Source organism: Oncorhynchus tshawytscha, linkage group LG12, assembly GCF_018296145.1.
Source record: "Oncorhynchus tshawytscha isolate Ot180627B linkage group LG12, Otsh_v2.0, whole genome shotgun sequence".
In the NCBI taxonomy this organism is placed as follows: Eukaryota; Metazoa; Chordata; class Actinopteri; order Salmoniformes; family Salmonidae; genus Oncorhynchus; species Oncorhynchus tshawytscha.
Window position 1 is genome coordinate 18,388,047 of NC_056440.1, and position 26,859 is coordinate 18,414,905.

At 41.7% G+C, this 26,859-nt stretch overlaps 1 protein-coding gene across 2 annotated transcripts in view; it reads right to left on the reverse strand.

Moving 5' to 3' along the window:
- Positions 1-26,859, reverse strand: part of LOC112265329 (dual specificity testis-specific protein kinase 1) — a 46,197-nt gene that overhangs the window by 10,805 nt on the left and 8,533 nt on the right. For both annotated transcript variants that reach the window (XM_042331419.1, XM_042331420.1), the window contains 4 exons: positions 15,978-16,186; positions 14,748-14,869; positions 12,958-13,006; positions 11,468-11,617 (listed from right to left, as the gene is read on the reverse strand). In XM_042331419.1, the coding sequence (XP_042187353.1) occupies positions 11,468-11,617; positions 12,958-13,006; positions 14,748-14,869; positions 15,978-16,186 (530 nt within the window). The remainder of the gene's footprint in view (positions 1-11,467; positions 11,618-12,957; positions 13,007-14,747; positions 14,870-15,977; positions 16,187-26,859) is intronic.

Here is a 26,859-nt window from a genome sequence, read left to right on the forward strand (position 1 = left end):
GTGTGCCTATCATTTGTTTTTCAACAGGACAATGACCCGACACACCTCCAGGCTGTGTAAGGGCTATTTGACCAGGAAGGAGAGTGATGGAGTGCTGCATCAGATGACCTGGCCTCCACAATCACCCGAACCCAACCCAATTGAGATGGTTTGGGATGAGTGAAGGAAAAGCAGCCAACAAGTGCTCAGCATATGTGGGAACTCCTCCAAGACTGTTGGAAAAGCATTCCAGGTGAAGGTGGTTGAGAGAATGCCAAGAGTGTGCAAAGCTGTCATCAAGGCAAAGGGTGGCTACTTTGATGAATCTAAAATATATAAAATACATTTGTTTTGGTTAATACATGATTATACCCACCACTGCGACCTGTATGCTCTTGATGGCTGGCCCTCGCTTCATATTCGTCGCCAAACCCACTGGCTCCAGGTCATCTATAAGTATTTGCTAGGTAAAGCCCCGCCTTATCTCAGCTCACTGGTCACCATAGCAGCACCCACCCGTAGCACCTGCTCCAGCAGGTATATTTCACTGGTCACCCCCAAAGCCAATTCCTCATTTGGCTGCCGTTCCTCCCAGTTCTCTGCTGCCAATGACTGGAACAAATTGCAAAAATCACTGAAGCTGGAGACTCATATCTCCCTCTCTAACTTCAAACACCAGCTGTCAGAGCAGCTCACAGATCACTGCACCTGTACATAGCACATCTGTAAATAGCCCATCCAACTGCCTCATCCCCATACTGTTATTTATTTTTTTGCTCCTTTGCACCCATATCTCTACTTACACATTCATCTTCTGCACATATATCACTCCAGTGTTTTATTGCTAAATTTGAATTATTTTGCCACTATGGCCTATTTATTGCCTTACCTCCCTTATGTGTTATTGACTGTATGTTTGTTTATTCCAAGTGTAACTCTGTTGTTTTTTGTGTCGCACTGCTTTGCTTTATCTTGGCCAGGTTGCAGTTGTAAATGAGAACTTGTTCTCAACTGGCCTACCTGGTTAAATAAAGGTGAAATAAATCAAATTAAAAACATCATAGTTTTGATGTCTTCAAAAATAAGAAAAACCCTGGAATGAGTAGGTGTGTCCAAACCTTTGACTGGTAATTTATACATTTTACAATTAATTCATTCAACAGTAGTACTGCCACTCAAAGCATTTGTGTTATTTTCTTACCACCAGAGAGCAGTCTAACATTGCTATAGTACAATCACATGAATAGTAGGTGCTTTACTGTAGGTGTGGAGAGAGCACCAGTGGGCTGGATGAGCTCAGTGAGAGTGGGTGAGCTATTCTAGAAGACAGAGGTAGTGGAGCGGTTACATAAGTCGAGCAGGCAGAGAGACAGACAGGCAGGCAGAGAGACAGGCAGGCAAAGATAGAGAGAGAGTCAGGAAAAGAGACAGGCAGGCAGAGAGACAGGCAGGCAGAGAGACAGGCAGGCAGGCTGACGGGTAGAAGCGAAAAGACAACAGTGAAGCTATTGTTGAATGAAGGCATATTTATCCAAACAATGTCAGGAGGATATGACTCACACAGGACAGAAGCACCCACGTAAAACACTTAATCCCAGGAGAAAAGATGTCAGAAACAGTCCTACATACCAGTAGTCTTTTAAAACATGTTTTACTAAACACTGCCACCTTGTGGGCAGCTTGAGTCAAATGCATATATAATGTACTGGACAGTGTACATACACTACATTGTAAAAAGTAATTAGTTCTGATAACTACATTTTTAGTGGAAACCCGTTGACTACAATCTTGAGTAACCCAACTCAAAGTATTGCAATGTTAAATACTTAAAGTAATGAAGTGACATTGCCACTCATATGTTTCTCTTTTTAAGTTGTAAATACTTAACTGTTTTGTGAACTTTTGACACTAACAATTGAAGTTCCTAGAATTTTTGTTGTAATGAACATACATACTGTATGTTAGGTCCCTTCTACTCAGAGTATGTGGACAGAGTTGAGCAGTTGGAGTTGAGCGGTTGGAGTTGAGCGGTTGTAAATCCTGTTCATTGCTCATGGACCACTTTGGTGCTCCACATCCTTTCCAACCGCTCCACTAAAAACTCTGCCCTCACAAGGGGAAAAAAACTGCTACCCCAAATTCGCTCCATTCATTAAAATCCCAATTTAACCAACACACATCTTCTTTTGTGAACCTGAACCTACCATTTGTTTTTGAACTATTGAAACCAAACCATATGATTTGAATTGAAAGCATTTGAATAAACATGAAAAGGTGAATGTAGGAACCGCACATCATTTCAATTAGGCTACATGTCATATTAAACGGCATATAAACACTCTAAATAGGTCCAGAGCCAGACAGGGTGACTAAGAAAGAACGAAAATGAATTATTTAGGCTATAGCCTACAAAGAAATACATTGTGAAACATCTGTCAGTGTGAAACAACAAGCTGATAGGGACATAAAGCAATCAGCATTTAAACAACACTTTGTTGTATTAAATCATGATAAAGTAGTCTATAAATTGGCCATATAGGCTGTGACGTGATAATGCCCTCGAAGCCGGTGTTTGGACTTGGAGGATTTATTGGCACCGGCTTCGAGAGCATTATCACTTTATACAACAGGTTACCAACATATTCAATTAATGATTGGCATATTTTCCTTAAAAACTTTATTTTGATAAATATATTAATAATATGTAATCCTTCCACAATATATAGTCCCGACACAAATCTTGGGTTGCTACCCAAGTCGGCTGGTCGTTTGTTCTATCGTTTCGGTTGCTAGAGACGCGACCCAGTCATTCAGTCTTTTTGTTCTGTATCTATGGACGCGACCCAGTCGTTCAGTCTTTTTGTTCTGTATCTATGGACGCGACCCAGTCGTTCAGTCTTTTTGTTCTGTATCTATGGACGCGACCCATTCGTTCAGTCTTTTTGTTCTGTATCTATGGACGCGACCCAGTCGTTCAGTCTTTTTGTTCTGTATCTATGGACGCGACCCATTCGTTCAGTCTTTTTGTTCTGTATCTATGGACGCGACCCAGTCGTTCAGTCTTTTTGTTCTGTATCTATGGACGGACCCAGTCGTTCAGTCTTTTTGTTCTGTATCTATGGACGCGACCCAGTCGTTCAGTCTTTTTGTTCTGTATCTATGGACGCGACCCAGTCGTTCAGTCTTTTTGTTCTGTATCTATGGACGCGACCCAGTCGTTCAGTCTTTTTGTTCTGTATCTATGGACGCGACCCAGTCGTTCAGTCTTTTTGTTCTGTATCTATGGACGCGACCCAGTCGTTCAGTCTTTTTGTTCTGTATCTATTGACGCGACCCAGTCGTTCAGTCTTTTTGTTCTGTATCTATGACCCATTCGTTCAGTCTTTTTGTTCTGTATCTATGGACGCGACCCAGTCGTTCAGTCTTTTTGTTCTGTATCTATCGACCCAGTCGTTCAGTCTTTTTGTTCTGTATCTATGGACGCGACCCAGTCGTTCAGTCTTTTTGTTCTGTATCTATGGACGCGACCCATTCGTTCAGTCTTTTTGTTCTGTATCTATGGACGCGACCCAGTCATTTAGTCTTTTTGTTCTGTATCTATGGACGCGACCCATTCGTTCAGTCTTTTTGTTCTGTATCTATAGTCATTTAGTCTTTTTGTTCTGTATCTATGGACGCGACCCATTCGTTCAGTCTTTTTGTTCTGTATCTATGGACGCGACCCAGTCGTTCAGTCTTTTGTTCTGTATCTATGGACGCGACCCAGTCGTTCAGTCTTTTTGTTCTGTATCTATGGACGCGACCCAGTCGTTCAGTCTTTTTGTTCTGTATCTATGGGACCCAGTCGTTCAGTCTTTTTGTTCTGTATCCGACCCAGTCGTTCAGTCTTTTTGTTCTGTATCTATGGACGCGACCCAGTCGTTCAGTCTTTTTGTTCTGTATCTATGGACGCGACCCAGTCATTCAGTCTTTTTGTTCTGTATCTATGGACGCGACCCAGTCGTTCAGTCTTTTTGTTCTGTATCTATGGACGTGACCCAGTCGTTAAGTCTTTTTGTTCTGTATCTATGGACGCAACCCAGTCGTTCAGTCTTTTTGTTCTGTATCTATGGACGCGACCCAGTCGTTCAGTCTTTTTGTTCTGTATCTATGGACGCAAGCCAGTCGTTCAGTCTTTTTGTTCTGTATCTATGGACGCGACCCAGTCGTTAAGTCTTTTTGTTCTGTATCTATGGACGCGACCCAGTCGTTCAGTCTTTTTGTTCTGTATCTATGGACGCAACCCAGTCGTTCAGTCTTTTTGTTCTGTATCTATGGACGCAACCCAGTCGTTCAGTCTTTTTGTTCTGTATCTATGGACGCGACCCATTCGTTCAGTCTTTTTGTTCTGTATCTATGGACACGACCCAGTCGTTCAGTCTTTTTGTTCTGTATCTATGGACGCGACCCAGTCGTTCAGTCTTTTTGTTCTGTATCTATGGACGCGACCCAGTCGTTAAGTCTTTTTGTTCTGTATCTATGGACGCGACCCAGTCGTTCAGTCTTTTTGTTCTGTATCTATGGACGCGACCCAGTCGTTAAGTCTTTTTGTTCTGTATCTATGGACGCGACCCAGTCGTTCAGTCTTTTTGTTCTGTATCTATGGACGCGACCCATTCGTTCAGTCTTTTTGTTCTGTATCTATGGACGCGACCCAGTCGTTCAGTCTTTTTGTTCTGTATCTATGGACGTGACCCAGTCGTTCAGTCTTTTTGTTCTGTATCTACGCGACCCATTCGTTCAGTCTTTTTGTTCTGTATCTATGGACGCGACCCAGTCGTTCAGTCTTTTTGTTCTGTATCTATGGACGCGACCCATTTTCAGTCTTTTTGTTCTGTATCTATGGACGTGACCCAGTCGTTCAGTCTTTTTGTTCTGTATCTATGGACGCGACCCATTCGTTCAGTCTTTTTGTTCTGTATCTATGGACGCAACCCAGTCGTTCAGTCTTTTTGTTCTGTATCTATGGACGCGACCCAGTCGTTAAGTCTTTTTGTTTTGTATCTATGGACGCGACCCAGTCGTTCAGTCTTTTTGTTCTGTATCTATGGACGCGACCCAGTCGTTCAGTCTTTTTGTTCTGTATCTATGGACGCGACCCAGTCGTTCGTTGTAAATGTTCCATTGTCATCTGTCTGGCAACGTTCTTATCCCTTGCTTGCTAGGTAGCCAACTATGGCTAATTTACAGCCATGTCAAACAGTGCAGACAGAAAAACAACAGTAGATGCATTTGTTTAAGCTGTTTTCTAGTGACATTCATTTGGATACATACATAATAATATGCCAATGAAGTACCTGGCATAGAAATATGCTCTCTCATTAGGACACGGTTGAGGAGCTAGCCAACAACACAGTTAACACCATAACTTCAATCTGAAGCTGGGAAGACCGCAAACTAGATGCACTTCGTTTAGTTTGACCTTTTTTCAATTGACATTTCTTTGTATATATCCATAAAAATGATGTCAGCTGATTCATGATTTCGACTGGCTGAGAAACGCTGCCTGCCTCTCTCTCTCTCTCTCTCTCTCGTCACAACTCCCGACCCTTACAAGTTCATGACTATGGGACAGTTCGAGATCAAATTTGAATATTGAAACAATGTTGCAAATGTCGGAGACAGACAGTAATTATACAAATCTCCTCTGTTGAAAACTAACTGTTAGTCTAAAATAAATGTTAGATAATGTCTAAATGCTTTTTATAGTAGAGATCAAGTTTATAACTTTCCTGCCTTGGCTGATGAGCCAGTGGATTGCGCAGTCAGATGGAACAGAAAGTAAATAGGCATTTCAACGTCATAGATGTAGCCGTTGGTAATTTGTGGAATAGACGACGGATGTATTGCGGTTTTAACCAATCAGTTTTCAGGATTAGAGACACCCGTTGTATAATTATAATTATATACAAATGACACGAAACATGATTTATTAATGCCTTTGAATTAATTTTGAGAATGAATGAAGCCAGTGTGTGGCTTTAGGCTCATGCGATGGTGCCCTCGTAATTTTCAGTGATCGTGTCTTAATGTTTAATAAAAAGCATGAGCTGGCACCTAGAAAACATTATTTTGTGTAGAGGTGCTGTCTAACGGCGAATAAAATTTTAACTATAAAAAATCAATAGAGTCGAACACTCTATATATACACTCCCAGTAATGTATTGTGTAAAACAACAACGTTTCGGCATTATTGTGCCTTAATGTTAAACATTGTCCTATGTATTTGACAATTTGTCATTTTAACCCATGTTTGCATGCATTGTTGAGCACAGTGCTCATTCTTATAGCAGATACTGGAGGTGTAACTGTACACATTATGTTGCATTAGCCTCTGTCATTGAGAGTAGTGCACATTATTTTGATGATTGTGGGAATGGCTTGTCTCATTATTTAACATCAATTTCCCTGACAGTGTTGATATCCATTCATCATAATCAATTACACCTCATAGCACAACAAACTGCTTAATACTATTTTAGAAATATACTTTTCTTCCTTCAAACATGCATACAATGTTATGTAAAATTATCATGAAGTCTAAACATTTTAATTTGACCCACAATTCTTTAAAAATAGAGCCACGTGGTATTATTAAGTATTCATAACTTAAACGTAATAATTCTATATCAGCACAACACGTATAAATCAAGTGTTTAATATGAAAATATAAATGTGTCTGACTACTACTTTATTATTTTAAGTAAAGATGTAAAACATAATAGAATCAAGTAAGATCAACTTAATTAATAAATGTTGACTCAAATATGAAATAACTTGTAAAAACTCAATAACTTTAACAGTACTCAAAACATTAAGTGATACTAAGTCATATGTCAATAAGATGTACTAACACTTTTATGATTTGAGTTCTACTGACTGTTGGAGATGTTTGAGTTGCCACTATTCGATTTCTTTAATGAGCCAGGCAGTTACTTTTTACAATGTATGTTGAATATGATTTTCCACAGTATACTGCAGTATGCCAAGCCATTTCACCATGACATTACAGTGCATATCGAAAATGATTTTCAACATAACATCCAGCCAAATGAACAACATGTAATAATTACAATAAGGAGATTGAATTGAGTCCCATTTTTTGGCACTAGAGTAGTACTGCCACTCTAAGCATTTGTGTTATGACACCTGCTTACCACCAGAGAGCAGTCTAACACTGTTATAGTACAATAACAACAATCATTTTTTAAATTTAACTAGGCAAGTCAGTTTAGAACAAATTCTTATTTACCACCTACCCCAGACAACAGTGGACCACCATATAGGACTCCCAATCACAGAACGATGTGATACAGCCTGGATTTGAACCAGGTACTGCAGTGACACATAGGCACTGCAATGCAGTGTCTTCATCCACTGCACCACTTGGGAGCCCAATAGGCAAGCTTGGTCTGAATAAACAGACAACTCAACTGAACATTCTCTGCCTTCGAATCTCACACATTATACCTGCCTGTGGGTCTACTTAATGCTGTTTTAGCTACCTCAGCAAATCAAATCAGGCCTATGGGGAAAGCTGAGTAAACGTGTTGATAAACATCTCATGGCACATCTCTTGATTATATCCATAGTGTAAGCAGATATAGCGTGTCTGTCCCAAATGGCACCCTATTCCCTTATAATCCACTACTTTTGAACAGGGCCCATATAGGGCTCAGGTCAAAGTAGTGCACATTGTATGGGAATAGGGTGCCATTTGGAAGGAAGCCAGCCAGTATGAAGGGGAGACCCTACATACAGACAGCCAGACCAGACACTCTTAAATAGCCTGACTCAATGGGGTCTGCACTAATCACTTCCCTGCCAGGCTACATTTTTCGGTCCTTACCTGATGATCCACCTGATTTGGCATCTATGCCTACTGAGAACAAAGCCCAAATGTAGCTATGTGTGTTGGGTATTGATTACCATAGTAGGTGGTTTACTGTAGGTGTGGAGAGAGCACTAGTGGGCTGGATGAGCTCAGTGAGAGTGGGTGAGCTATTCTAGAAGACACAAGGTAGTAGAGTGGTTACATAAGTCGAGCAGGCAGAGAGACAGGCAGGCAGAGATAGAGAGAGAGTCAGGAAAAGAGACAGGCAGGCAGAGATAGAGAGAGAGACAGGAAAAGAGACAGGCAGGCAGAGATAGAGTCAGGAAAAGAGACAGGCAGGCAGAGATAGAGAGGGAGTCAGGAAAAGAGACAGGCAGGCAGAGATCGAGGGAGAGTCAGGAAAAGAGACAAGCAGGCAGAGATAGAGAGAGAGTCAGGAAAAGAGACAGGCGGGCAGAGATAGAGAGAGAGTCAGGAAAAGAGACAGGCAGGCAGAGATAGAGAGAGAGTCGGGAAAAGAGACAGGCGGGCAGAGATAGAGAGAGAGTCAGAAAAAGAGACAGGCAGGCAGAGATAGAGAGAGAGTCAGGAAAAGAGACAGGCAGGCAGAGATAGAGAGAGAGTCAGGAAAAGAGACAGGCGGGCAGAGATAGAGAGAGAGTCAGGAAAAGAGACAGGCAGGCAGAGATAGAGAGAGAGTCAGGAAAAGAGACAAGCAGGGCAGGCAGACAGACTGAAATATAGGCAGGCAGGCCGGCAGGCAGGCAGGCAGGCAGGCAGAGATGGTAAGACAGGTTGGGGTGTAGAGAGGCAGACAGCTAGGCAGAGACAGACAAGCAGATAGACAGGCACAGAAAGCGAGAGAGTCAGGAAGAGAGGCAAGCAGGCAAAAAGAAGGGATGTAGACAGGCAAGCAGACGGGCAAAAAAATAGACAGATAGGCAGGCTGACAGGGGTGTGGAGCAGAGCAGGGGGAGGGGAAGGAGGGAGGGAAGGCCCTGTTTGACTGTCCGACTAGCTGGTTGGCTGACGTCTCCTCAGCATCTAGAAGTCATTACAAAGGGAACCACACTACAGGCCCCCTCTTTCCAGTGTTTTCATTCAGCAGCAGCAGCCTGTGATTATTGGGCAACCTGGGTATCACTCCAAGCACCAAATTTAGCATGGGCCCTCACCTCAGAGCCAAACAAAAGCAACAGTTCCCAGAAGACCAGATCTAGAATGGAGAGTTTCAGGGGGAATTAAAAGGGCTGTTCCAATGGAACTCTGAGGACTTGCTCTAAACTGTAACCAGGACTGTGTCCCAAATGTCACCATATTCCCTATGTAATGCACTACTTTTGACCAGGACCCTATGAAAGTAGTGAACTAAATACAGAATAGGGTGCCATTTGGGACACACAGCAAGTTCACTAAAATTATCTACGTTTGCAATTACATCCACCATACCTTTCCTAATTCTGGTCATTTTGAATTCTAATGATTTCTCCTACAGAAGATATGTCAGAAGAGCTGTGCAGCCTAATAGTGTGATTCTAACTGAAACAGTAATTGGTTTAACCTAACATGACCTTTTCAGAAAATACACTGCACATAATTATTTACCTTGCACGTCTGGCTTGGATCCACTATAATTTATAGAGTCTGAAGTCCCTTCTTTAGAGATTGAAACATATTCCACATGAGAAAATACCTTGTCTGTCTATATGCCTCTGCCATCAATCCTAGCAGTGATCTTTTGAAACACTCTCTGTAATTGTGAAGACAGCAATTATTTGTTTGACGTAAGACAGACGTGTGCATCCTTTTGCCAACTCTAATGATACCAGTGGGGGGTCTAGGGGGAAAAACAACAGTACTGCTTTGCAGACACACCAATTACTTTCTGGTAAAATGCCATCATTGAGACCAGAGCCAAATGGATTGTCCCTCTGGGTGACATGCTAAATGCCAGTATGGAAAACGTCAGTGTCACCACCAGTATTCCCATGGTTAGTAGAGAGGGAGAGAGGTCGCTGGTAAAATGGGATGTGGTGAGGGAGAGAGAGAGAAAGATAGAGAGGGTGATAAGGAGGGGAGAGAGAGAGAGAGAGAGAGAGAGAGAGAGAGAGAAAGGGGGAAATGGAGAGAGAGTGGGAAAGATGGAGAAGATGGTGAAGAGGGAGGGAGGGAGAGAGAAGGGGAGAGAGACAAGGAGAGAAAGAGGAGAGAGAAGGAAAGAAATATGAGAGAGAAGTGGTAGAGAGAGAGAGGAGAGAGAGAGAGAGAGAGAGAGAGAGAGAGAGAGAGAGAGAGAGAGAGAAGGGAGGTAGGGCAGGATGGTGGCAGGACTCTACTATTGATCCATTGCTCTTACTTTCCCAGACAAAGAGGGGCTGGCTGTTGGTGTGTGTGTGTGTGTGTGTGTGTGTGTGTGTGTGTGTGTGTGTGTGTGTGTGTGTGTGTGTGTGTGTGTGTGTGCGTGCGTGCGCATGCGTACAATAACAAAGCTCAGAGTGGGAGTACATTAGCATGACAATGGACTGTGCTTGTTGCTCGTCCCTCTACATAACATAACCAACCTGCACTTCTGTGGAACCTGGCAACTGGGAATGAGACAGCCGATTTTTCTAGGCTGATATCTTTTCCACATGGTAGAGAGTTATCCTCAGCCTCAGTCTGACTACTGAATGAACCTCAACTCAAGCTTTGTCCACAACAGTTGAAACCAATTTATTTAACCATTATTTATTCAGGAAGTCCCATTGAGGTCAGAAGACCTCTTTTACAAGGGAGACCTGCCAATGTGATCACTACATGATGTCACAGCACCAATGTTGCTAAAGTTTGTCTAAAGAGTAGGGGTTTTCTTAATGTCAAAGAGATCAGTCAGTGGCTGTAGCCAGGCCAAAAGTAGTGCACTATATCAGGAGTAGGATGCCATTTCAGACACAGGCACTGAGTGAAGTAACATCCCTTACAGCTTCCTCTTTCTTTCACTGCAAATGCTGAGTACGGACCGTACTTATTTTTCCTTTTCACTTTCTGGGTTACTTTGTGGTCTATGCACCACAAATACAACAATAATCTACAATAGATGTGGGTGGGGTTTTCCCCTGGTCTACTGTACGTTGTGGTTGAGGTCCCTGTGGTAGATGTGGATGGGGTTTCCCCCTGGTCTACTGTACCTTGTGGATGGGGTTTTCCCCTGGTCTACTGTACCTTGTGGTTGAGGTCCCTTTGGTAGATGTGGGTGGGGTTTTCCCCTGGTCTACTGTACCTTAGAGTTGAGGTCCCTGTGGTAGATATGGATGGGGTTTTCCCCTGGTCTACTGTACCTTGGAGTTGAGGTCCCTTTGGTAGATGTGGATGGGGTTTTCCCCTGGTCTACTGTACCTTGGAGATGAGGTCCCTGTGGTAGATGTGGATGGGGTTTTACCCTGGTCTACTGTACCTTAGAGTTGAGGTCCCTGTGGTAGATGTGGATGGGGTTTTCTCCTGGTCTACTGTACCTTGGAGTTGAGGTCCCTGTGGTACTGTAGATGTGGGTGGGTTTTCCCCTGGTCTACTGTACCTTGGAGTTGAGGTCCCTGTGGTACTGTAGATGTGGGTGGGTTTTCCCCTGGTCTACTGTACCTTGGAGTTGAGGTCCCTGTGGTAGATGTTCTTGTAATGCAGGTAGATCATTCCTCTGGTGATGTCACAGGCTAGGTCCACCTTCTCCCTCCAGCACAGAGACACATCCTTCCTGGCCAACAGTTCCTCCAGACATCCTCCACTAACATACTGAAACAGATAGACATCCCGTCAGCCTCACATACTGAAACATACAGACATCCCATCAACCCCCACTAACATACCGAAAGATACAGACATCCCATCAACCCCCACTAACATACTGAAACAGATAGACACCCCATCAACCCCCACTAACATACTGAAACAGGTAGACACCCCATCAACCCCCACTAACATACTGAAACAGATAGACAGCCCGTCAGCCTCACATACTGAAACATACAGACATCCCATCAACCCCCACTAACATACCGAAAGATACAGACATCCCATCAACCCCCACTAACATACTGAAACAGATAGGGACCCCATCAACCCCCACTAACATACTGAAACAGATAGACACCCCAACAACCCCCCCATACTAACATACTGAAACATACAGACAATCCATCAACCCCCACTAACATACCAAAAGATACAGACATCCCATCAACCCCCACTAACATACTGAAACAGATAGGGACCCCATCAACCCCCACTAACATAATGAAACAGATATGCACCCCATCAACCCCCACTAACATACTGAAACAGATAGACACCCCATCAACCCCCACTAACATACTGAAACAGATAGACACCCCATCAACCCCCACTAACATACTGAAACAGATAGACAACCCATCAACCCTCACTAACATACTGAAACAGATAGACACCCACATCAACCCCCACTAACATACTGAAACAGATAGACAACCCATCAACCCTCACTAACATACTGAAACAGATAGACACCCACATCAACCCCCACTAACATACTGAAACAGATAGACACCCCATCAACCCCCACTAACATACTGAAACAGATAGACACCCCATCAACCCCCACTAACATACTGAAACAGATAGACACCCCATCAACCCCCACTAACATACTGAAACAGATATGCACCACATCAACCCCCACTAAGATTCTGAAACAGATAGACACCCATCAGCCCCCACTAACATGCTGAAATAGATAGACACCTCATTAGATTAGCATCACATACTGAAACAGACCTGGAAATAGAGTTGAGTTTAAAGGATAAGGAACACTGCCACACCTGGCTCTCCAACCAAGGGGCAGGAATTGAGTAGCAAACTGAAGAAATTCTGAGGAAATTCAGCAACTATTGGAAGTTGATAAAACTGCTTCTTTATTGTAAAACCCAACATGTTTCAGTCGCTACAGGCCATATTTGCCCAGATGGAGAGGCTCACACACAACCCAACCTTCTATACGTACAAGGTACATCTCCTAGAAACAGACAGTGTGTCTCCCCACTCATCTCACTAGTGTGAAGTCGTCATCTGTACAAGGTGGAGAAAGTAACACTCACCTCTAAAATAGGGTAGAGTTTATCTTCCTTCACACATATCCCCAGATACCTAGAATAAATCACAAACAATATGTTATTCATATATTTCTTATTTCCATTCTTTTACTTTTAGATTTGTGTATTATTGTGAATTGTTAGATACTACTGCACTGTTGGAGCTAGGACCACAAGCATTTCGCTACACCTCCAATAACATCTGCTAAATATGTGTATGTGACCAATAAACTTTGATTTTATATGGACAACAGAATTATAATGTGGAATCATAATGACATTTAGAATATACTGTACTTGAAGATGGTTTAGTGGCTAATAAGACCACCACTCCTGGCCCCACCGGTCGTCACACTATCTGTCTCCCAGGTCATAATATACAATAAGTTACATAAGATGCTCAGGGCTGAAAACATGTTTTGAGGACCAGCTGAGCCAGACATTCAACAACAACCTAGGCTCTTGTGAACAGAAACAACATCAAGAAACTCGCTGGTGGCCAGTGCTCACCCGAGATTAACAACCTAAAAACTACATCCATTCCAGACACTGGTTTACAGTATACCTTGACTGAAAGGTTATTACCAACGGCTTACATAAAACCACCGAACATATCAGTCTTCTTACAATGCTCTGACGTTGGAGCCTGATAACATTGCCATTCTCACAGTGAGTAAGTTCCAAATTGCACCCTATGGGCCCTGGTTTAAAGTAGTTTAATATATAGGGAATAGGATTCCATTTGGGTTTGGAGGAAGGCAATGTTCTCAGGCTCCAACATTAGAAATGATTCAGATTTTCACATCATTGTTTGAGTAGGGCCCACTCACAGAGGGCTGGATGCCCTATCTGTGCCAGGTACATATTGTATTGGACTCATATTCGCTTTCATCATTGACTCTCAATGCTCTGACCTCAGCAGATAAACTGTGCTGTTTAATAACCACTGATACTGTGGCCTTGAAAGAAAGGCTAAAATAAGATTGCTTGGACAAACACAATGCCTCACACCTTATGTAACCACTTCATACGGGGAGAGCTGGCCTAAGGTAGTACTATGTCCCTCCTGCTGTGGCCATTACCGCACCTCACAGACTCAGCAGCATGTGTATACATACCCAGTCATCACCATGTCTTGAGACATGTTAAGACATATAAATGAAGATGTCTGGAGATGTCTTGAGACATGTTAAGACATATAAATGAAGATGTCTGGAGACGTCTTGAGACATGTCTTGAGACATCTTTAGACATATAAATTAAGCTATCTGGAGATGTCTTGAGACAAAGGTGATTTCTGGGTAGCTATGTTTAGCATAAGTATGACTGGAAGTACAGTATACAGTATAATAACCTATATTTTGGATTGCAATTCAGGAAAGGTCTGCTGTGATTCTGTGGTGCGCGTCATAACATCCACTTGAAACTATTCCTTCACACCTTATGTAACCACTTCAGATGGGTGGAATAGGCCTTTGTGGCTACTAGATTATTATGTTCTGGAGCCATTGACTGCACGACATAAAGTACACAAAGCTTCCCAGCATTCCCATTCATAGTGTATGCCCTGTACTAACATAGATAATCTTACATAAATCAAAAATTATAAACTTATCAGGCTTAATCTTATCAAAACAATTTTTATTTAATTTATTACATTATTTGACAGGTACAATGCATCTATGAATATTTATTTTCATTAATAAGCAATGATGCAAAATTCTTACATGGTATCAATAAGGTCATATACCAAATATTATAAGTCGTCATCACAAAAAGGTGTAACTGACTAATACCTGACTATGTTGGGATGGGAGAGTTTTTGCAGTAGGCTGATCTCACGCACGATGCTATCCTGGTCCACATCATTCTTATAGATCTTTACCACCATCACCTTATGGCTCGTACTATGAATCACCTGAGAGAAACAGACAAGTTATTTCACAGTACTGTGAATCACCTGAGAGAAACAGACAAGAGTTATTTCACAGTACTGTGAATCACCTGAGAGAAACAGACAAGAGTTATTTCACAGTACTGTGAATCACCTGAGAGAAACAGACAAAGTTATTTCACAGTACTATGAATCACCTGAGAGAAACAGACAAGTTATTTCACAGTACTGTCAATCACCTGTGAGAAACAGACAAGAGTTATTTCACAGTACTATGAATCACCTGAGAGAAACAGACAAGAGTTATTTCACAGTACTATGAATCACCTGAGAGAAACAGACAAGAGTTATTTCACAGTACTGTGAATCACCTGAGAGAAACAGACAAGAGTTATTTCACAGTACTATGAATCACCTGTGAGAAACAGACAAGAGTTATTTCACAGTACTATGAATCACCTGTGAGAAACAGACAAGAGTTATTTCACAGTACTATGAATCACCTGAGAGAAACAGACAAGAGTTATTTCACAGTACTATGAATCACCTGAGAGAAACAGACAAGAGTTATTTCACAGTACTATGAATCACCTGAGAGAAACAGACAAGAGTTATTTCACAGTACTATGAATCACCTGAGAGAAACAGACAAGAGTTATTTCACAGTACTATGAATCACCTGAGAGAAACAGACAAGTTATTTCACAGTACTGTGAATCACTTGAGAGAAACAGACACATTTTTACAGTTTAACCACTAAAAAACATGCTCAAGACCTAGTAATATAACCTGTACAAAATGTTTAAGTGACTGTCTGAAAGGAGCTGTTTTTGCAGGTAAATTAATTAACGACTTCATTATTTCATTGTGATTAAATCATCACATAAAATCAAACAGATTGATGGCCAGTATGCTCAGCCATTCCTTGCCACTATGTTCCAATTAGATCCAACACAAAACATGCTTTGTCTTAAATATGCAGCACAAATGGAACCCTATTGTATATATAGTACGCTATTTTTACCAAGGCCCATAGGGCTCTGGTCAAAAGGAGTGCACTATATAGGTAGTAGGATGCCATTTGCGATGCATACTAGGTTCACTACAGATGGCTTATTGAGGGACCAGGTACCTTGTAGACTTTGGAGAAGAAGCCGCTCCCGATGAGCTCAGCTGTGAAGTTCTCCCAGAACTCCAGCTTGCGGACGGCGGTGCGGAGCTTCTGCCAGCGGTCCACATGGTAGTATTTGTCAGAGGACTCACCATAGAGCCTGGGGCTGGTGGGCTCTGAGGACACATCCACGTCACAGTCACACATCCTGGAGTGGGGAGTGATGTCTGCTATAAGGTAGACACACACACACAAAAATACACATGAACACGCACACACACACACACACACACACACACACACACACACACACACACACACACACACACACACACACACACACACACACACACACACACACTTGTTAGTCACACCCCTCACCTCTGTGCCAGATTACACTGAATGCCTGTCCTTGCAAAGAGTCTGCAATAACCCCAAATAACTCTATGTCGAAAAAAAGTAGAGTGGATGAAAGAGAGAACGGATAATAATGAAATCTATGCTCATTAGCTCAATGGGATGGAACGTGCCTCCCCTTTATGGAGTGAAACAAAGAGACATGAATAATGGTTCCTTAAAATAGTGTAGCAGGCCTGGGCAACGCAGGTGAGAGACTGTCCAGTGTAGCTGACTAATCAAGTGACTTGTTTTCCCTCCAGGCTAATAATAACAAGGAAGATCGAGAGGGGTTCTATTCATTTTAATGAGAGCATCTGATGAGAGGGACATGTCCGCCTACTACAGGATGAGGGGGAGATATTTGAAAGTAAAATGTGCTCTTCTGATGATTCATCTGGAGAAGGTGATCCTCTTCCATTAATTCATTTGTAACCAGATAGAGGTGAATGGAGCTTTTTCTCATAAGATTATGTTCCTTAATTGCTTTATGTATAATTATCAGTGTGCGCTTCTATCGTTAAGGAGTCCTTTTTAGGCTTTGAGGCATTCTAAGCCCTTATCAGACATCAAACACAAATGATTAGAATCGACTGTCACAGGAAAATGCAGCTGAGAAGACCAACTCTAACAGGAAGTGTCTGCAGCAAACAAAACCACACTGTCATTGTTTTCATAGCAGCAGGATAGGCACCTTTCCAGGTTTGTTGTTGCTCCCTCTGCCCTTTAGCCATGCTGTCCCGACACCGGAAGTCAAGTAAAACAACTAGGCTAGTGATTTTTCAGTGGGTGAACGTGTAAAATAAACTTCATAAAATAAAATAATATACTGGACTGTCTGTCTGTTTTAAGGGAAGGACAGTTCTGTGTGTTTGAAACCATATAGTGTCTGTACCACACTGAAAAGGTGCCTATCCTGCTGCTATGAAAACAATATCTTACTTAAAATAAGTTGTTTTACTTGACTTCCGAGGGAGCAACAACAAACCTGGTCCTGACAATGACGCCAGTGAACAGCACAGACTGACACGCTGACACAATTGGCAGGGCTTCGTCAATCAAGTGGGAATCAACCCCACCATGGTAATCACCATGAGAGGCTAGCTCTCACACACGCTGCCATTGTTTTAACAGCCACAGCCGTGTACAAACAATCACAGTGTTTTCATCCCAATTGCAGCCCCCCCCCCCACCCCCCACCACCACCACCACCACGGCAACACCAACCCGGCTGGCTGTCAGAGAAAACGCTTGCAGTGCAGCCTTATCATGTCTCTCTCACTGATGAGGATCTACAGTATATCATAGAGACACTCTGTCTTTCACACAGTTACCTGAGCTATTCTGTAGCCTGCTACAACCCACCTCAATCAAACTGTTACTTTCACAGAAATCCCAAGACAAAGCCTCCTATATGGCATCCTGTATGGTGCACAGAAACGCACACTCACACTTCATCCTAGAGCCACACTGTCACACAGTCACCAGAGCTGTAGCCTGCTGCAACCCTCCTCAATCAAACAGTTACTTCCATAGAAGTCAGAACATTGTGTGACAGACCATAGAATGTACACCCTATATGGCATTCAGAAAATATGGATGTGGATTACAGTCTGGTTTGTTTGAATACACAATGGTAGAAAAATCAGGTAATGATGTGTTTCCCTTAGCATCAATCTGATGGCACTTCACTTTAATTGGGAGTGAATCTCAGTTTACAAACAACAAATCTCTCTCTAGATTGAATTTCATATTGTTTGGATTTAATTTGTGTTTACAAATCAGATTTTTCGGTCCGTCTATTTCAGCTTTGTCTTACAGAGGGGTTTTGTTACTGAGCCAAGAGCTGCAAAAAAAGTGAGAAATCGAGTTAGAAATGCATCCTAAATGGCACCCTATTCCCTATAGTGCACTACTTTTGACCAGGGGGCGAATGGGTAGAGCACTATGGAATAGGGTGCCATTTGGGCCGCAGCCTTAGTAAAGTGATTTCCTGTGGAAAAGCCTGTTATCACACTAAACAGTGAGTTTGACCTGTGTCTGACCACAGAGACCTTCAGGAGAAAAACTACCAGTGGGACCGCCCTACTGACGTCCTACCCACAGATAAAAAATGTGAGTTATGAGACCTTCACAGTGAGACCAGATCACACCAAGATGAACTGGTGAACCAAGACTATTCCTCAGGGGAACGACTCTCTGTCTGAGGAAGTCCCACATATCTGACTGTTATCTCAGTTCAGGGCAGAGGGAGAGAGAGAGAGTCAGAGGCATCTGAACCAAATACTTGTGTACTTCAGCAAGGCCATTTCCTGACTGATGTGGAATCACGTCAACAGGTGACGTCACAAAGGATGACACAGCCTTCACACAGACACGCAAGCGACAAAAGTTTTTCTCGAGTCTGACAGGATCCCTGTCATGCAGCAGCACTTTCTCACCTGCAGAAAGAAGTGACTGTGTCCAAAATGCCAACCTATTCCCTATATATTGCAGCAATCTACTTTTGACCAGAGCCAATTGGGTGCTATTTCGGACATACCCAGTGCTAATGTTTTTTAATTTATGTCTTATTTTAAAACATACAATCTACATTTACATTATATTCAGTCATCTAGCAGACACTCCCATCCAGAGCGATCCACAGGAACAACCAGGGTCAAGCGCACCAACCATCCAAGATCCTCCCACAGTTCCCCCAAGAGCTGCCTGTCAACCATCTGAGACCCCCACTGGCCCCCAAAAACCTCAAGCCAATGCCCCCCTCCAAAACCCCAAGCCAATGCCCGCCTCCAACCCAACCAAAACAACCACCCACCCAATATGCCAACAACCAACAGAAAGGACAAAAGAGAAAAAAAGGAGAAAAACGAAGGAAAATAACAATACAAAAACAAGACATCAAGGCTAACTATATGCTTTTGAGTGCATGTGTGGAACTATGTGTGTATGTGTGTGTGTGTGTCTATGTGCACATGTGTGCGTTTGAATGTGAGTATGTCTGTATGCATGTGTACGCGCATACAGTAATAATGAACTTAGTGTAACAGCAACATGCCATCCAGACATAGGCTTCAGTCAATATGGCAGGCCAGCCTACTCTAGTCAGATTCAGAATCTGTAAATAGTCTCCACTGCTCTGTCTGCTGATCTCAGACACAGACCATTATGGTACAGATTGGAAGCTGGGTCATTAATCCTACATAATGATTTACTCAGGGCTTGTGGCTCCAGCTGAGTGCATTAGGGTGAACACAACACTTAGTGTGTCTCAAATGGCACCACATTCACTACTTTGACCAGGGCATATATGGGCTCTGATAGGGAATAGAGTGCCATTTAGGACGCAATACACTTAGGGTGGATCCAATGAGGACACTTGAAGTGTTAATTGCCTTGTGGATCTTCAGACATCCATCCAGGGGAGACACAGGAACCCTAATGCTGCCTGCTTAATGCTGCCTGCTTATGTCTGCAGTTTGGTGACCAACACAGGAAGAGCATGGAGAGATCCTGTTGTGTGGCTCTACACCTGATCAATAGGTCTGAAACATACGGCACCCAGCCAGACCATACATGTCTGTGGTGCTGAATGTGCTCAGTCTCAACTATAGGTCACATCACACAGGTGGAATATGCAGAAGCCACTTGAATTGTTTATTTAAAATGTACATTATGTACAGTTTTAAATTCAACTGTATGTACAACTTTGGAAGTATGCTTGGGGTCATTGTCCATTTGGAAGACCCACTTGCGACCACGCTTTAACTTCCTGACTGATGTCTTGAGATGTTGCTTCAATATATCTACATAATTTTCCAGCCTCATGATGCCATCTATTTTGTGAAGTGCACCAGTCCCTCCTGCAGCAAAGCACACCCACAACATGATGCTGCCACCCCCATGCTTCACGGTTGGGATGGTGTTCTTCGGCTTGCAAGACTCCCCCTTTTTCCTACAAACATAACGATGGTCATTATGGCCAAAGAGTTTTATTTTTGTTTCATCAGACCAGAGGACATTTTTACAAAAAGTACAATCTTTGTCCCATGTGCAGTTGCAAACCGTAGTCTGGCTTTTTTTATGACGGTTTAGGAGCAGTTGCTTTCAAGTTATGTCGAAATAGGACTCGTTCGACTGTGGATATAGATACTTTTGTACCTGTTTCCTCCAGCATCTCCACAAGGTCCTTTGCTGTTGTTCTGGGATTGATTTGTACTTTTCACACCAAAGTACGTTCATCTCTAGGAGACAGAACGCGTCTCCTTCCTGAGCGGTATGATGGCTGCGTGGTCCCATGGTGTTTATACTTGTGTACTATTGTTTGTATAGATGAACGTGGTACATTCAGGCATTTGGAAATTGCTCCCAAGTATGAACCAGACTTGTGGAGGTCTACAATTTTTTCTTCTGAGGTCTTGGCCGATTTCTTTTGATTTTCCCATGAGGTCAAGCAAAGAGGCCCTGAGTTTGAAGGTAGGTCTTGAAATACATCCACAGGTGCACCTCCAATTGACTCAAATTATGTCAATTAGCCTATCAGAAGCTTCTAAAGCCATGACATCATTTTCTGTAATTTTCCAAGCTGTTTAAAGACACAGTCATCTTAGTGTATGTAAACTTCTGACCCACTGGAATTGTGATACAGTGAATTATAAGTGAGATAATGTAAGCAATTGTTGGAAAAATGACTTGTGTCATGTGCAAAGTAGATGTCCAAACCGACTTGCCAATACTATTGTTTGTTAACAAGAAATTTGTGGAGTGGTTGAAAAACGAGTTTCAATGACTCAAATCAAATTTTATTTGTTACATGGGCCGAATATAACAGGTGTAGTAGACCTTACAGTGAAATGCTTACTTACAGGCTCTAACCAATAGTGCAAAACAGGTATTAGGTGAACAATAGGTAAGTAAAGAAATAAAACAACAGTAAAAGACAGGCTATATACAGTAGCGAGGCTATAATAGTAGCGAGGCCACATACAGACACCGGTTAGTCAGGCTGATTGAGGTAATATGTATATGTAGATATGGTTAAAGTTACTAAACATTTATGATGAACAGAGAGTAGCAGTAGCAGTAGACTCCAACCTAAGTGTATGTAAACTTCTGACTTCAACTGTATGTGCCATGTACTGTATGGCTGTCTGTCTGAGATTGTATGGGTTCTTGCTCAGCCTGACCTGAGAGTCCAAATCAAGGCATAACTCAATTATGCATGAACAGCTGAAATGTTTTCTAGAGAAAAAGATAGAGAGAGAAATAGAGAGTGAGAGAGAAATAAAGAAAGGAAGGAACTGAAGGAAAGAATACAAAGGGAGAGACTTTCAATGAACTGAGTTTCTGCCAGGAATAAGGAAGGTAATTGCATAATAACATTTAAAGGTTCAAAATAGATGGCATAGCAATGAGGTAAAATATGCAGCTGTTAGCATCAGTGTTACAGTCAGGGAGAAACTTGGAAAAACGTCTAATTTTGCAGTGAGACTGTGACAGCTTGTTGGTTCCAGTTCCTCTGTATCTTACACATATTGTGTTATTCAGAAAAAGCCATCATCTTTTTGTTGTTGTGCGTAATGTGTGTGGGACCTATAGAAATAGGTTCTCCCATTAACTCACTATTGGACTAGATCTGAGTACCAGCAACCTGAGGCAAATATAGCGCTTCAACACGAGTGACCAGCTACTGAAACCTAACTAACTCAATCAGTCAATAAAATGTATTTTAGAAAGCACATAGAGTACATCAGCAGTTGTCACAAACTGACATAGGCCTATTGGCCATTCATAGACATCCATTTCCTCTGTCAAAATTAAACTGTTGGGGGAGGGACACATTGAATAACACATTCATACATTTAAAAAATAAGGTTTTGAAAAAGGGTTTGTATCTGTCCTATACAGTATCTAGGAGACATAAGAAACCTCACAAATATATATATATATATATATATATTTTTTAATATATATTTTTTTACACATATTTAACCCCCTATTTAACCAACATGATACAAACATTGCCAGCAAAATCATTTTCAATTTGAGATTTTTTTCTGATGAAAACGTCTAAAGCAAAAACTTCTTAGCCTGCTAACTAGTATGACCTCAAAGATGAGACAAGATGGTGTTCTCTCTTTTGCTCTACAACTCGTCTGAAGGTAACCCATACAAATGAATGCACGTATGGAGGTAGTTTTGTGCAAACAAAAATAAGGGGTAAAATAAATGTCTTTGTTACCATTTATGAATGTAATGTGTTTTCTATGGGGTATAGTAGTAAAGGACAAATTTTATATTTTATTAAATAATTTAAACTTTGTGACACCCAGCATCATAACAGGTTATAACACGGTCATAACCAAGTCATAATATTTCATAACAGCTGATATAACTTGTCATAACCTGTTATCACTGTCATGACACATATATTTATACCTGTTGTGACATATATTGTGTGTTTTTATGGCTGGTTATGACACCTACATAAGAGTATAAAAACCCACAATACCACACAAGGCAAAACATTCCATTACACCATACCCTATGTGTCAACAGTATGTTTATGTTATATATATATATAGAGAGATTTTTTTTTAAATTGACCATAAAGTATTATTGTAATTGTACATACCCCAATGCTCTGTTGCTGATTACTGGGATGAATGCAGGAGCAGATTTCAGGAGCAGGACAAAGACACCCTCTTTTTGACTGATTTAAGGGCATGTATGTGATAGGCCTATCTGGCTTATATGATTGTGATGCTTCTTGACAGTGTCATAAAGTGTATTTTCTACAAGTGATTTAAAATATGATGACATAAACATGACTCTAAAGAATGAATTACAACAGCAACAAAGGATTTAATTAAGAAACTAACTTTAAACGAAAGAAAACTTCTTGTCATGGAAAAAAATAATTTGAATAAATGTGGGTTTTGACACTCTTATGTAGGAGTCATAACCAGCCATAAAATAACGCAATATAAGTCACATAAAAATATGGGCCATGACAGTGTCAGCTGTTATGACATATTATGACTTGGTTATGAGCGTGTCATAATGTGTCATAACGTGTTATGACACTGGGTGTCAAGTAAAGTGTTACCAATAATTGTTTTATATATTGTTTTATACTTAAAACAATATATACTTAAAACTCTAAATTTTAAGTATATATGGGGGGGTAGAGAGGGGATTGTCCATAGGAGAAGTAGCAGTTGGCAGGGCGAGCAGGTAGCTGACTAGTGGTGGCTATTCAGCAGCCTGATAGTCTGAGGGTAGGAACAATTTGCCAGCCTTTCAGTTTTTGCCATGATGCTTCTATACTGCCATGTCTGAGTGAATGAAGCGGGGAGAACAGGTCATGGTTTGGTGCCTGGGGTCCCTGAGGATCTTCTTGGCTTCCTGTGTCCTGTAGGGCAGTGTGCACCCCATGGTGCATTTGGCTGCATGTACACCCTCTGAAGAGCCTTGCGGTCTGCGGCGGTGGAGTTGCCGTACCACAGTGCTCCTGTAGAACACTGTGAGGGCCCTCGAGAACAGGCCGAATTTGGGGTTGAAGAGTCACCGTCGTGACTTCTTCACTATGTTGTCCGTGTGGTTAAACCATTTCAGCTTCACTGAGATGTGTACGCCAAGGATTTTGAAGTTATTGACCGTCTCCATGGCGGCCCCGTTGATGTGTCCAGCCTGGTTCCTCCCGAAGTCCACAATCAGCGTCTTTGTTTCGCTAACGTCGAGGGAGGGGTTGTTTTTTCTGGCTCCATGTCGTCAGAGTGCTTACCTCCTCTCCGTAGGCTGTCTCGTCGTTGTTGTTGATCGGCAAACTTGATGATTTAGTTGGAACTGTCTGAAGCCAAGCAGTCGTGGGTATAGAGGGGATACAGGAGGGGACTGAGGACGCACCCTTGTGGGGCCCCCGTATTGAGGATCAGTATCAAGAAGATAATGTTGCCTACCTTCACCACCTGGGGGCGGCCAGTCAGGAAGTCCAGGACTCAGTTGCATAGGGAGGAGTTCAGACCCAGGGCTGTGAGCTTTGTAATGAGCTTATAGGGCACTATGGTATTAAAGGCCAAGCTGTAGTCGATGAACAGCATCCTCACATATGCATTTGTTGACTGGATGCAGTGTATGGCAGGTTACACAGAATGTCAACAGCACACAATGTAACTCTGTCCCTCTCTAACTTGTGTTTGTCCAAAACGACACTCTATTTCCTATATAGTGCACTACTTTTGACCAAGGCATGCATAGGGCTCTGTTCAAAAGTAGTGCACTATATAGGGAATAGGGTGCCATTTCAGACACAACGTTCTCCTGTAGATCCCATGGAACTCCTCCCGTGCATTGGTCAAACAACCAACTGGAACTAAGGATTGTTTCGGCATGTTCAGGGTAGCCAACCGCTGTAAGAGTAGGCCATTGCAAACACCAGACTCAAAGACTACTATCATCAGCACTCAATAAAACAATCATGTTAAGGCATCCTGAAATAAAAGCATTGCAACCTCCATTAAAACCTGGGAAGTATTTGATTATGTAAGTAGGGACATTGTTCCATTAAAATGTGGAATTGACATTTAGTGAGGGAGGACAGATTAGGAATTAAAGAACAGTCTGTTTCTTGAACAGTCTTGGACAGGCGTCACTAATACTGTAGGAAGGAACAACATAGTTTGCAAAGCTACCAGTATTTACCAAAGTTAATGGAAAATTTAGTAATTTTGGTAACTAACAGAAAATCTATGGCAATCAATTATAACTTTGGTAATTTATACCTACATTATTTTTATTCATATACAGCATTCATTTTTTTTTAAAATCTATGTGTCCATATTGTCCATGAGTTTCTAGTAGATAATAGGCTAATTGATTAAATAAACATTTAATCAATAATGCCATTATTTTCAATTACCTCTGCAACTCATCCAACTGTTGACTTCTTTTCACAACTGACACCAGTTTGCCGGCAAAACATTGACAACAAATACATGGTAAAATAAATAATAGTGTGTAAAAAATATATAAGGATATTTCATACTAAAAGCATTGTCTTGTTTATTCTATGTGTAACTCTGTTACTCTGTGTTGTTGTATGTGTCAAATTTCTATGCTTTATCTTGGCCGGGTCGCAGTCACACCTGAGAACTTGTTCTCAACTAGCCTACCTGGTTAATAAAGGTGAAATAAATCAAATCAAAAAATAAAAACTCATGTTACATTTTAGCAGACATTGTTATCCAGAACAGCTTACAGCAGTGAGTGCATACATTATACTGGTCCCCTGTGGGATTTGAACTCATAACCCTGGCATTGCAAGTGCCATGCGCTACCAACTGAACCACACGTAAAAACCAATGTTGTTTACTAAGTTTCTGGTTCCTATATAGGATAATGTTTTACAGATGTGTCATTTTATTTTTAAATCATCTTATTTAATTATTTTATATATTTTACATGTGAAAAGGGCAGAGAGATGGCAAGAGAAATTACAGACACCTGTGTTAATCTTAACCCTTGTGTAGTCTTAACATTCTGTATTCCCCCCTTGTCGTAAGGGTAAAGAATTCACAAAAATTGACTAAACCCCTAAAATAAAGCAAAGGAACAACCTGTCATTCATCACAAACTTTGATATCTGGGATTTCCCTCTTCACAATGCAGAAAGACTGCATTTAATCAGTGGACAGCAATCATTTTTTATTACAACACCTGTCATAATTCTTTATTATTATTATTATTGCTAAAGGTACTGCATAGGTGTAAACATACATTTCTTTAGCAAGAGATAGCACTTGTATAGCCTAAGAAAGTAGCAGAAATGTGCAGAAAGTTTTGAATGTGTTTTATTGAAGGGAAACAATAACAGTCTTGAACTTTTTTGGCAACAGTGATATATTCTTATATACTGTACAATGAGGAATTCAACTACAAAATACTAGTCTTCTCCCATTTTTTTAACCATTGCCCCCACCCACAAGGTGTATAAACAACAACAATAAATAAGAATAACATAAGATAATAGATACAAAAATGTGAAGAACATAAATCAATCAACACTAATTAGCACATGTAGGACAGTATGCAAGTGTGTGTGTGTGCAGATGTATTTCTCACATGTGCAGCACATAGTATTTGTTTTACAATCCATATTTGGGGTGCAGAATTGGCACCTCCTCCTCTTGCTGCAGCCTCAGCTGCGGCCTCAGATGGATCAGGACAAGATTCAGCCCCCTGAACAGCTTTCACAAGCCCTGAAGAGGCTGCTGTGAGGGGGAGGTGCTCCCTTCTTTGAATGTGTGGGGTTACAAGTGCCTTTGCCAGCTGCTCCAGGAACACCCTCCTCTTGTTCCGCTTATCAGGCATCCAGCTGGGGTTGATCTTGTTCCATATCACAAAGGTATTGTAACGTCAATTATGTTATGGAAGATGACCAGGGGCCAGTGGGCAGTCATCCTCCTGCAGCTTTAAGTTCTAATCACCTTGTCCAGGTTGTCCATGC